Raw genomic sequence first — 13,807 nt, 5'->3', positions numbered from 1 at the left:
CAAAGACATATCAATTGGAAAATCAAAAAAGAGGAAATATCTCATAGTTACATATTTAGAACTTGTCGACAAGTGGAAGTGGAAGTGGAGGTGCAGGTGATCGCGCAAGGAAGAGGGGTGGTTGCATGGGGGAGATTGTCCGGGTGGGGTTGGGTGGGGAGAAGAGTTGAAAGGGAAGGGGGAAGTGAGAGTGGGAAAAAACGGGGGTGTTGCATGAGGTGGTGGTTGACGGCAACAAGGCCAATGGTGACAGTGGTGATGATGATGTAAGTGAGAGGGAAAGACACACAATGCATGTGCCACACGATAGCGAACAGCACCAATAGGTTCACGGGCAGGGGGATCATTAATTGCAAAGCAAGGAAAGAGAGAATAGACACAATCCCACTATGCCAGCTTTTTCCCAAAAATCAATTACATAGGGACTCTAAAAGAAACAAAAATAGCACATTTTGGGAGGTGATTCCTAAACAGTCCATTTTCAACAATATGACCGACCGATGAGTTGTAATTCTAATTATTGAATAGATAGAAATAGACAAGGCTACCAATGTATCAAAATTCAAAACTCAATTAATCAACTACTCTTTGTATGAACATGTATACCAATATATGTACATTCACATCTGCAATTTTGATTTTTGTAGCTTAATCTTGTCACTTGGCGAATTTTCATTGGATTCAAATTTTACATGTCACCAAGGGACCTATAAGTCTACCTGTCCATAAATTTTGACTCAATCCAACTTCCCATGTGGCAATATTTAGAGTTTAGAAGAGATTTCCTAAATACACTGTATAGACCTTTACCCACATAACTATTGTACATAAAACGAGGTGGTCCTCCCTGTTATTCCTCTTTTAACCACACCTCTTTTCAGCTCCTTGTCTCTCTTACTGATTCTTATATCTTTAATAGGAGGGGAAAGAGGACAAAAAAGGAAAAGGGTAAGAAAAGTACAATACATTAGTTGAATTTCAATATCTAATCTGTTAATACAATGGCTAAATATATAGATATGACTTTGATTAGAATTGGTTCCTATTTCTCCATGCAAATTAATTTAATCAAAACTATATTCCTTGTCAATCCTAAACGAAAGATATACATGGAGTAGGTTCAAAAAAGATGGGTTTGAGTAGAGTTGAATGGTAGCTAAGGATAAGAATTTTATAAGGATTAGTTGGCTCAAGTTGAGCAGTTAAAAGAGAGAACTGTGATAAAAATAAGATAAAATTTTTTTAACTACAATCATCAATGGCTGTCAATGTCCAAAAAGAACCCCCCCCCCTTTAGCTTTGTTATGTAATGACATCTCAATATCTAAGGAAAATCTTAACATGACAAAAGCATGAAAGGGACTAATAATTTGCTGCATTGGAATTAAAATTATTACACTTTGTTGATGAAATTGTTGAAGTGTTTAGTCTCATGTAGATTCTGAGTGAGAAATTATCTTTCCACCTATATTTGTGAACACCTCCTTTCATTACGCTGATCTTTTAAGAATTGAAGTCATAATACTTTCTCTATAAAAATAAGAGAAAAGAGTATTTGATCTCATACAAATAACATTTTTTTTTTATTTGCTAATGACGGGTTTTCAGGCCTTTGGCATGACTAGTCCCGCGAGTCCATACTGACCTCACAACCGTATGGACCGGTCATACCTATATTTTTTGCTAACAATGGGTATCCAGGCTTTCGACTACTGACCCCACAACCGCATGGATCGGTCATACCGGGGTTGAATGAAAATCATTCAACTTTCCCTGAAAGCAGTGAAGAATACTAAACATCTCTGTGTGAATGACCCAATATATACCTAGTGGGAGTTGAACTTAGAACATCCAAATTTACGCTCATACCAAGTTCATTGCTCACCAATTGCACTACCCCTTGGCTAACCAAAAACGTTGTCACTACCGTAAAAGTGCCATAAAAATGTCAAAGAGGTAGTTAAGCCAGCAAGGTAAAGAAACTTGGATATAGAAGCCCATCATGTGGATGCATCTTCAAAATCAATGGTGTAGTTTAAAAAATTGATTACTAGAATGGCAAGCCTCCCTCGTGCTCCCCACTTCCCTCTACCTCGAACTCTCCGAAGCATATTTGAGATTACTCGAATATGTTCAGAATATTATATATAACTGACGACGAGAAAGATAAAGTGTCTGAGACTTTGAGTAGAGGGTATCACACGTTGATCTCAGTGCAGGTCGGTGCCGATGCCAAGCCAATGACAAGCTCCCTGCTCCTACTTGAACCTCTGTGGTTCATGGAGATTTATTTATTTATTTTTTTTTTTTGTGATACATTATTTTATGGAGAAGAGAGATAAACACGTTCACACGCAAAGAACTTTATCATTTTTTTTTTTTGCTTTAGGATAGAGATTATTAATCGTTCACACAGCCCTGGGTTTAGAAACAAGAATGATGACATAACAACCCTGCTAGAATTTTCTCTTTTTGTTTTCTAGAGGAAAAGCATGGGGATTTTAATCACATAAGTAAGCAATTGCATGTATGTGAGCTTTTAAATAGAAACTTGTGAAATTTCCCACTAGTTTCTTTATTGCCGACATTTTCTTTTATTTGTCATTGTTGCATGTTTAAATTTTCTTAGTGTAGAATGGGAAACAAAGTTTTTCAAAATTGGGCTAAGCACTAAGAGCCAAGTTAAAGTTTCATCAAATATTATAAAAAGAGTTTAGTTTAGATGCATGTATTCAAATTGGGGTTGGTGAAATAATCCTTTTTTTTTTTTAATGCCTGATCATTCTCATAAACAATAATTTAACCTAACAAACTTAAAAAATTATGAAATGCTTTTCTTATTTATATACCACACTCGTGGAAATATTTGAATCAGAACTCAATTTTCATAAACAGTCAACAACGAAGAATCGAATGCTCTTATCCGACGGCTGGAAATATTAATCATGTTCATACATGACCGTGTATGAGATCTTTCCACTTTTGAATTTTTTTTAGGACTAAAGTGATGAAAAGTCTCTTTCTATCTTTTTGGATTTGGGGTCCCGTAAGTTACATTGATGTTTTCGCAAGTACGAGTTTAGGCCTCGCACATAGATCATCGTTGTTGGTTTAATCGTGAGAAGGGTAGCCAATTTGAAAACAAACTAAACTACAAAACAAGCAAACAATGACTTTCATGATCTATTAAAGAAATTGAGTTTACTTGCCTATTGATGTCAACTGATTTCAGATTTCTAACGCATTACCTCAACAATATTATTTTAAGAAGATAGATTTGTCTCTTAATAGATATTAATATTGTATTTATTTATCATTTGTTATTTATGTATGCTTATAAGGCCCAAGACCAAAATCGGAAAGCTTAAGCCCATTATTATTAAAGGCCTGAGGAACATTCTTTAAACATAATATGGGCTTATATAGAATGGAATCATATATGGGGCCTTTTCCTAAAAAAAATCTTAAGCCCATATAAGTAATAGAGCCATGGGCCTTTTTCTTTTAATATAGACATTAGGGCAAAGAATGCGGGCAACCCATTAAGTTATTTTCATTAAGGGGAAATGATTCTACCAAAAAAAGAAAAAAAAAAAAAAAAAAAAAAAGGGAAATGAATGCTCCTTGGTCAAACGGCTTGCGCTATTGTGGGAATTAATGAGGGAGTGCATATGAGCACCAATAAGGGTCGGGGCATGATTTCACTGCCCTCTGTGTATGGATGTAGGGATCGTGCGATCAAGAAGCATTCTTTTCCCCTTTCACTAAAGTCCGTTGAATGTTTCTTTAATAAAGTTGTTATAGCAAACACCAACAAATACAAAAATAAACAAACACAAATCTGCACAACACAGAGATTTAACGAGGTTCACACACCGATATGGTCTACTACGTCCTTGGGTGAAGAAGAAGATGCTTCACTATGTAGAAGAGATATTACATCCAAACAGCGACGAGAAAACTCACTCTGAAACCCTAATTTGAAAAAATCCCCCAAATTACAATGACTTACTCAACAAGACAATAGTACATTATATACTCCTCTAAGACCGAATCATCGATTTGTCAGTCATCGGTCGAACTATAGCCCTTGCATCCTCATACAAGATTAGTGTTGGGCTTTGGACTAGGGTCTATTTCCATCACAGATCTTAGAAAAACTTCCCATTCGGGTCACCACCAAAATATGTCAGAACAGGTTCAAGACAAACTTAACAAAAGTCTCATATACATATGGACCAAAGTTGATATGGAGGTGACGCGACATGGATTGAAGTCAGAGGTGGAAGAAACATTGTTGGTTTGACATAAGGAGGGGCTTTCTATGTTACTTGGCCTGCAGCCTCTTGGTCGTGGGCCTTGTAGGCCAAGTAAACATGAAAAATCAAATCCAATGCGTGCTTAAAAGCTAAAACCATGGAGATGAACACCGACAAGCAAACGGAAAGAACAAAATTAGAGTTTTTCCCCTATGCAACATGATTGCAAGAGAGATAAGATCCCTATGTTACAATGTTGTTACTAAGGTAGAGATCAACCACATATACAGTCATAGGGAGTTAATCTTACACAAAATCTTTAAAATATTTTGATAATATACTTGGTGCACAAGTTAAGAGACTTTCCTTGCATATGGATTTCTTATCGAACCCAAGATCAAAATGTGTGTTAGAAAACGTTTAACAGTGAGATCTGCATCAATGCATTCTATATTATTATAATCCATGTGAGTCCCATGTGGATGATAGATATTGTTCTTGCATTGCTATTGATGTGATATATAGATTCATCTCTACATTGTTTACTTCAATTAGCATAAATAATGATTACATCCAAAATAGCATCTAAATCAAAGATTTGAGTTTTCCTATGCATAACCAGGTAAGCAATCTACTTGCTTAGATAAAACCACTAATTTGTTAGACATAAAAAAAAAAATTAATAATAATAAAAATAAGGGGACAGCTCCAAAGCCACGAGATAGTGCTGGCATTGATGACTAGGTTATACAAAATCACCGAATCATTCCATCCTTCATCTTTTATTTGCTTTAGACCTTGGAAAAACTTTTAGAATCACTCCAATGCCATGGTGTTGAGGACATGTTTGTTGCTATTGACGTGCTAAAACTTCATCAAGATTTTTGCCTCTATTTTTTTTTTTTTTTTCATTGATATTGTCAAAAACCATTTGAAACCAAAGCTACATTAAGTACTTAATTAAAGAAAAAAATCTGACATAAATAACATAGCCCATTGGTGGGACAAGGAAGGAACAGGTCTTTGCCTAGGATGCTTTAATACCACTCCCATCCATCCAGATCCATTGTATAAAAGCGACATAGAACAGCAAAGATATTGAAAAAGGAAGACAATAATGCATTCTTTCTCTTATCAAAAGTGATGCAAATTATTACAGAAAAAAAAAAAAAAAAGGAGATTGTCCGATGTCTAACCCAATTCATATTCATCACTAGGCTGTAAAAATCAGGAATAGATAGGTTGGGTCTTTCCGATCCAGTCGAAATTGATCATAATTGATCTTGATTTTGGTTGATTCTTCCATTTTAAAATCTATCATTATCATAATTTTGGGCCATTTTGAATTGATTCTCATTGGTTCAAAATCGATCGAACCAATCTAGATCCCCAATTCTGGTGTTTTTTTTTTTTTTAGAAATAGAAGATAGAATGGGAAAATATTTGATGCTGATTTTCTCCTTCTATCATTGTTAGATGTTGACATCTTGTCCTTGTGTCCCTTTGTTATGATATATATTATGAGACAAAGAATGATCCATAATGGAGGTTGAAAATTTGCGATTGATAATGGAGAGTGGGGTTCAAGATCCTCTCCAGCTGCTAGGACATCGAGTACGATATCAAATTATTGGAAGGATTCAAGTATGCACCCTAGGTCTCACAGCCAAGTGTCCGGTTATGGAGGGGGAGGATTTGAGAAAGACCCTTCAACTCCCAGTCAACTCCCAGCAACCATACCATCTGTCTTTCAGGTTTCAGCCCCTTGCTTTGTTACTGGTAGGGCAGTTTCATAAGTTTCTGTTGGCTTGCTAAATTATGAAAAAAGAGAAAGGAAATATTAATTAAAAAAGGCTAATGATGCAGTGATGCCATATCCATTGGAATAGAAGCTTTCTATCCCATTAAACAATGTTCTCTTTCTTTTCTGTTTTTTAATGTTACTAAGAAAGAGGTTTATTTCAGCCAAAAAAAAAAAAAAAAGAGTCAATTTATGGTGTATGGTTCTAAAAACCACACATAAATAAAAGATGTGGATCCCTTTACTTTAATGTGACGAGAAATTCGATAAACTCTCCCTCCGACTCATGAGAAGGAATCTATCAAACATGTCATTTAAATTGGAGCTACTAGACGTGAAGGGCTCAAGAGAGCTAGTGGAAGAACAACAGAGCTTCGATCAAGGCGATGCGGGAGCAGTATTACTTGTAACCCAAGGTGGTACTGTTAAAAATAATAAGGAAGGAAGAACGTTATCCGTTCTTGTGACTTCTACACGGCATGCGGGAGTATTGATCACATAGGGGTAGGGCGGTCTTTTATGTGCTGGCACGAGAGTCACAGGGATTAGTAATGTTCCTTCCCCAAATAAAAATCTAATACCTAGGCTGCGTTTGGTACTTATCTAGAAAAACATTTCTGACGTTTTTTCATTCTATGGAAATAAAAAAAAATAGAATAAAGCGTTTGATGTCAATTTTGTGTTTTCCTTTTTTTTTGGAACAAAAAAAAAAAAGGAAATGAAAAGCTAGGGTAATCGTTCCTGAAACATGTTCACCAAACACAATTTTTTTTATTTTAAAATGGCATTATTTTGACATAGAAACTGAAAAATCTATTTTTGACACGAAACGTCGTTTCTGAAACTGAATGACTACCAAACACCACTTTATCTCAATGAAACGACCCTCATTTATAATTTTATCTCCTCATTGGTGAAGAAAATCAATGAAAAACTCGATTCATGTATAAATTTAACTTTTCTAACATCACATAGACCAAAGTTTTCCTTCACCCCACTTCTCCAGAGATAAAAGTGACCTCATAATTAATTAACGTCTTTCTTTATCCAGAAAAAAACTCTTTGATTATCATTACAGCAGATAAAGTTGATAATTCTTGTAAGTGGGAAACATGTCTTTATGTCTTTATAGTATGAAACAATGATTCATACCAAAACCCTTTCTACCCAAAAAAAAAATCATACCAAAACCCTTTCATGTGGCAAAGGGAAACGTTGGCATGGAAAATGCTTTTTTCCATTGATTGTGTAAAGTTGTAAACATTTTTTGTTGCTTGACTTTGACCTAAAGATTGATTCCTTCTGGGGGCGCTAACGGCTAGACATGATCCTTACCCATCTAAGGAAGAAAATTTGGGATTTTAGCCTAAAAAAAAGGCATACTATTTTTAATCATAAATAAGACTCGGTGAAGAAGATAAGATACAGTGAAGATCGATTCCCCTAGTGTAAACAGCATAGGTTCTTCTTCTATCTGTTCTATTTTGGAATTAGATCCAGAAAATTTTGTATTTTCTCTCAAAAGGAAGATCGACGGAATCCTAGGCATTTTACAATCTTCTAAGCTCTTACTTCAACATCGATGGCAATTTAGTTGTTGTGGAATGTGGACCTTAGACCGAACTCTGAGAGAATCTCTACACAATTTACCTAGAAATGGCTTTCAATTCTTAGATTTTAGTTTCAGATAATAACAGAGGTTCCTTAAAAGCTACCGTTAAGGAGAGGATACCCAATTACTTATAAACAATCTCCTTCTTCATGTGTTAGTTCAAAATCTTCTTTGATTTCTTAATTAGAGACACACTGACTCTAATATCACTTGATAGAAATAGCTAGCTATTAAGAAAAGGCTGCCTAAGTACTTATAAATTTTCACATTGGGTTACTCACTTCTGATATGAGATTATTGATTCCGCCTTCTGTGTGGAATTCCAATAAAAACTTAAACTAATCGGAGCCATCCTTAAAAGAGTTTTTTTACGATCCATCTTATCTATAAGTAGGGCCGGATATAAATGAATAACCAAATTCAATTTTGAATTCACATTCACATTTGTATCCGATCAAGGGGTATCAAAATCTCAATCCAAATTATTTAGAAATAATTATCCAATCTGATCAGATAACCAATTAGTGATTCTAAGAATTCTTGAAATTTAAACAGATTCTAGAGAATGAAAAAAGAGCCAAGACAACTTAGAAGGATGGATTGAGAGCAAATTAAATTCATTAGAAGAAGAAATGTCTGGATTACATAAGTCAGAAAATAAATGAATAGGTAAAAATCTAAATTCGATTCACATTTGTACCCTTTTAAGAGTACTTAAATTCGATCAGAAAATATCGTGATCCAACATCTGATCCGAATTCGATGTTTATCTATCAGCCAACATCAAGGAAAGTATACAGTATATCACATGAAATTAGTCTAAAATGACCCATCGAGTAGAGAGTTGCAAGCTTATGAAAAATAAAAAAAATAAATAAAGAATAAAGAGTTGCAAATTTTTCCAAAACTGTCTAGTATCTGCCACGTGGTATTTTAAAGATCGGACGGTCGAGATCATCAAACAGTAGAATCCGTGACCCTACGGCGCCTGAGGGAGACGAACATTCTGCTGCATGGCTGAGCTGGCGTATCTCACCAACGTAAACAACGGCCGTCGAAATATCCAAACGAGAGTTTCTTCGGTTAAAAGCGGATGGAGTTGAATTAATTGATTTTCCAGACCAGTCACCACCAGAGACAGAGAGGGTTTAAGCCTTGAAGAGGCTTCAATTTTGCCTAAGGCTATCTTTCTTCGATTGGATTCTGCTCCATTACTAAGGTTTGTTCCAATTTTTTCGTGATCTTCTCTTATTATTGTTTCTTCGTCTTGCCTAGGGTTTTTGAACTTAAAGTCTTCGATTAGTTTTCGACAGGAATCATCAAAACTTACTTCCCGTTTTTTGATTGCATACGATATGCTTTTGTTCGTGCTACGATCCATATTGAGAGTTTCTCCTTTCATTTTTTCACCTTTTGATCGCCAAATATATGATATAGCCGCATTTCCATGGGGTTTCCCAAATCCTGTTTTTTCCCTTTCGAATTTGTTCGAATGCGAAATTGAGGCGTCCTGGGTTTGTTGTCGAATCGAATGAATATAAGAACTCGCCGCTTTCCTAGATTCTCATTAACTAGAATTGTGTTCCAATATAATTCAAATTTTCCGTTTTTGGGGGGTTAGAGGAGGATGTTTTTTTTTGTTGATTGTGTGTCTGTATGATTTACAGGCTTCTTTTGTATTTAGAGATGGCAAGTGGATTTGGGGAATCAGCAAGCAGGCCGCCCCAAAGCCCTTCTTGTTCAGGCAGTGGTAGTAACGATGCTGGTCACTTTGAGTGCAATATCTGCTTCGAATTGGCGCAGGATCCAATTGTGACTTTGTGCGGTCACCTTTTCTGTTGGCCTTGCCTTTACAAGTGGCTCCACATTCACTCGCATTCTCAGGAGTGCCCAGTTTGTAAGGCTCTTGTACAGGAGGAGAAATTGGTTCCTCTTTATGGCAGGGGAAAGACACCCAGTGATCCAAGATCTAAATCAATTCCTGGAGTTAATATTCCCAATCGTCCAGCTGGGCAGAGGCCGGAAACTGCTCCACCACCAGACACTAACCATTTCCCACAGCATGGGCTTGGCTTCATGGGGTTCCCTCCAATGGCAACTGCGAGGTTTGGGAACTTCACACTCTCTGCAGCATTTGGTGGTCTGATTCCATCCCTGTTTAATCTTCAGGTGCATGGGATCCCTGATGCAACCGTTTATGGAGCTGCTGCGGGTTTTCCCTATGGATTTGCTAATTCATTCCATGGGGCTCATCCCCATGGGTTCACTCAACCCACAACTCAAGGACAACAGGCTGATTCCTATTTGAAGGCGCTGCTTTCTCTGGTTGGTTTCTTGGTGATCCTTGCTCTAATTTGGTCGTAGATGAATGTGTCTACCACCATTTGGATTTCTGATGGATATCCATGATTATTATAATCACATGTTTGTAAATTCATGAGTTTAATTGAGGTTTATGGTCGAGGAAATTGTTGGTATGATACTTTTCTGCTGCTCTTGTAGCTTGTGTTATTTCAGCCATTAGCATCTGTAGTGTGACTTAAAATGTCTCTTAACTGGATTGAAGACCTCTATTTAACATAAAAGAGAGAGAAAAAAAAGAAGAAGAAGAAGAAAAGTATTGCGCACCTCTTTCTTTCTCTTTCTCTCATTTAAAAGCTTCATGTCAAAGAATGATGCATCAGCTAAGTGCAGATTAATGTGTTGTTACAAGTTTACCTCTTTTCCCCCTTCAAATCTTTTGTACATTTTTTTGTATGCATAAAAGAAGAGCTTACTTATGTCTTGTAGCTCTTTACAGTTTTAAAGTAATAATTTTAGTATGTTGCTTGTAATGAAAATCATTCTTTATTTTATCAGTTTGGCCTCTGCTGTTACATTTAATTAGCTTGTGATGGTGAATGTCCATAGTTATGAATTTTAAGAACCATATTACAACTTAGCAAGGAAGTCAATGACATTGTGAAAAGGATTAGCAGGATTTTCATGCAGCAGTTATGAAATAATATTGTGAGCTTTGACTGTTAGCCTGTTTTGTGTCTTGAACCAAGTAGTTAATTTTGGTTGTCATTAGCTGATTAATATTAGGGTATTGGATCGAATTTGTTTGATTTCTCAGTTAAGTGCTTCTGCTATTTTAGTAGAAGTAGCACGTTCAGTATATGTAGTTATGGGTCCGCCTACCCGTGGGGAAGCAAATTCTTTGTTAAGCTAGTTTTAGTGCTTAGTCATGCTTGGCTTTGTAGTCTGATCTTTAAGGTATGTTTTGCTTCTGTACATGTTTATTCCCCATCTTGTGTCCTTTGGCTGTTATGAAGTACATTTTAATTGATTTTAGGAAAAAGAGAGATGGGATATATAGGAAAGTAAGTTTTAAGCTATTTTATTTTTGTTCTGGCTATCTATTTGTAGTGATAAAATCTTCTGGTTATCTATCACCAACCCACCCCGGCCCCCCTCCCCTTCCCAAGAGAAAAAAGGAAAAAGAAAGAAAAAGAAAAAAGAAGAAGGGAATGAAGAAGAAAGTGCCCTTGCTAACTGTTCTATCATGGTCTATCCTTTGGAACAAATTAATGTCTGTCACAGTCTATCCTTTGGAATCGATTAATGTGGGGGAAGACTTTCTGTATTTCTTTTCCTGTGATTTATTTCAGGGAGGATTCTTAGAGCTTGCAAATAAAGACCAGAATATAGTCTCAATTTTTATTTTTATTTTTTTTAATTTCCTTATGGGCCCCCCTGCACTTGCTCTTACTGTGAACATCTGGTTCTGATGGATAAAAAACAGTTGCCTAATTTGCAAATCTTTGGGTTAGCCAAACAAATAGTCACTGTGTCATTTTTGTCATCTGGGCAGAACATGAGAATCTATCTGTTTTGTTATGTTTCTGATCTGGTCACTACCAATAAACGGAGTGGTAGTTTTTCATTTTTTTCTTTGCACTTTTCTCTCTTTATTGCAGTTTTCTGACACTGATTTCCATTTTTTTAACGATTTTTAACTTGGTAAGATTGGGGCAAGAGTTTTCTTTCATTGAATGTGGTCATAATTAATCATTTTTTTTTTTTCCTTCTTAGAGGAAAGTTTTACTTAGTTATGAGCTAATGTATAGGTGATTTCCAATGAACAGTAGGCTGTCATCAAGTGATTGGTTTTAATTTCTTGAGATCATTATAGTGGAGGACTTTCCTATTTTTTCAGATGCTGTTGAGTTTCTTTAGAATCTGGTTTGAAGAAGAGGAAATTTTTCTTTAATTGGTAAATAAACAGGGAAAGATTGTTCACAAGGAATTTTTTTTTTTCTCCCATCTTCCTGTCGAATTCCTCTTCTTCAGGGTTTTAAGATATGAGGTTAAGCTGAAGTCTATACAACTTTCAGATCTTCTCCTTAAATGAAGCTTTATTGTAGATGGGTTTTAATGCAGCTAATTCTGTATGTAACACCTCCCTCAGTCTCTAATCTTGACTGAAACAACCTTGTCAGCATTCCAATTTTGCTCGTGTCCCCTCAAATCCTATTTAGTAGGTAAAACGGAATCTTTGATGGACTGCCTTTTTCAATGGGAAAGGATAAGAAAAGAAATTCTATTTTATGTCTAGATCTCAGTTTTGGTATCTTAGATTTTCTTAGTAAGATATTAGATTATTTTGGCTGGATTTTTCAGTTGGGTCTAGTTTGAATTGAGTTACCCAAACCTAATTAAATAAGAGTCTAATTAAAGAGGTTCATAGGATGTCCTCTAAGAGAACTGATGTGATCCCGGGGTAAAAAATCCCTGTTTAGGATTGTGAAGATTTCAAGGTGTGATAAGGCAACCAGAAAAAATATTAAATCAGAATTTAAGATGAAAGAAAGAGGATTATTGTTGAAGTTGAATATTAGGATGGGAGAAAGTAATGCGGTTAGGCATAGGGTTAATTAGAGATGGTTATGTAATTTTTATTTATTTATTTATTTTTAAATCTTTATCTTGTTAGAGTCATCGTTAGCAAGAGAGGTAGAGAGTTTGAGTTCAAACTGATTTTTAGAGTTTGAACAGAGAATGAGTTTGTTGCCAAGAGTTTTGACGCACGACTGTTATTCCTCTTCTCTGCATCCTTGAAACTTCTCCTATCAAATACAACCTTCTCCCTCTGTTTTTCCACCTGGAGCACTTTTAGATTTTCTTTATAAAATTTATACTTGCTGTTTGGGGATTAGATTCAATGGGTTTAGGGAATACGAACATACTCCTAAGTCCTCCTGTGATTTGGAGTTGTGGTTGAGTAGCTGGATTGACCAAAAGGATTTTCATTACTGCTGATTTGCTACTTTGCTACTTTGCTTCCTATCATGAACCTAAGGTTGAAGAAGGGTACTATTTATCAAAATTACAAAAAAAGCACTACTTTCTAAGGTTGGTTCTATTTGGCCGCACTATTGTTTAGACTTCCATAATTACCTTCCACTTAATAAGTATTTCCATTTGAGCCCTCAATCTCTTTTCCTCTTCCAAAGATTCTTTAAACTGTTGCCATATTTATAGAAATGCCACGCCTCCTTAAAATTTGAGTTTTATTTGTTGAGTGGGCCCGTAGCGACCCCAACCTTAGGGTTTCGAACCTGGGTCCATGTCACAGAGAGAAATAAATTCAGAGGGTGGGGGGGTGGTTGTGTATTATTCTAACAAATAGATTTTTACCATAATTAGAAGAACCTATCTTCATCTTTCTCAAAGTTGTATCACAATGGAGGAACCAGTTCATGCTTAAGGAGAGAGAGCTCACTGGTATGGTCTACATTCGGTCTGAAAGGGGGGTTGTGTATTATTCTAACAAATAGATTTTTACCATAATTAGAAGAACCTATCTTCATCTTTCTCGAAGTTGTATCACAATGGAGGAACCTGTTCATGCTTAAGGAGAGAGAGCTCACTGGTATGGTCTACATTCGGTCTGAAATTTCTCGTGGAGGTCATGACCTATTGATTTCTGCCAAGTAGCACTCCAAGCAGAGATCATATAAGATCATGAGACGTTTCTGCAACTCAGATCTGATGGTGAACAGATACCAGATTTGGTTTCAGACTTCAACCTCAGAATATGGATGAAATTAAAGGGTAGGGAACTTGGAATCAGGTCACCTGAGAGTGGTA

The 13,807-nt window shown here is 36.0% G+C and overlaps 1 protein-coding gene across 2 annotated transcripts; it reads left to right on the top strand.

Moving 5' to 3' along the window:
* Positions 1-8,733: 8,733 nt before the first annotated feature.
* LOC122073101 (E3 ubiquitin-protein ligase RNF185-like) lies at positions 8,734-10,384 on the top strand. 2 transcript variants are annotated; one of them, XM_042637624.1, is made up of 2 exons: positions 8,734-8,891; positions 9,357-10,384. In XM_042637624.1, the coding sequence occupies exon 2, from the start codon at positions 9,359-9,361 to the stop codon at positions 10,034-10,036; it is 678 nt and encodes a 225-aa protein (XP_042493558.1). In that variant the 5' UTR covers positions 8,734-8,891; positions 9,357-9,358; the 3' UTR covers positions 10,037-10,384. The 2 variants fall into 2 exon arrangements, with proteins under 2 accessions (XP_042493558.1, XP_042493557.1); XM_042637623.1 differs by having other exon boundaries at positions 8,735-8,891; positions 9,340-10,384.
* The last annotated feature ends 3,423 nt before the right edge of the window (positions 10,385-13,807 follow it).

The sequence above is a fragment of the Macadamia integrifolia genome, chromosome 3 (assembly GCF_013358625.1).
Source record: "Macadamia integrifolia cultivar HAES 741 chromosome 3, SCU_Mint_v3, whole genome shotgun sequence".
In the NCBI taxonomy this organism is placed as follows: domain Eukaryota; kingdom Viridiplantae; phylum Streptophyta; class Magnoliopsida; order Proteales; family Proteaceae; genus Macadamia; species Macadamia integrifolia.
This window is presented reverse-complemented; position numbering and strand designations above follow the sequence as displayed.

Coding starts and splice junctions, on each gene's coding strand:
- LOC122073101 (XM_042637624.1), top strand. CDS start 9,359: ATGGCAAGTGGATTTGGGGAATCAGCAAGCAGGCCGCCCCAAAGCCCT.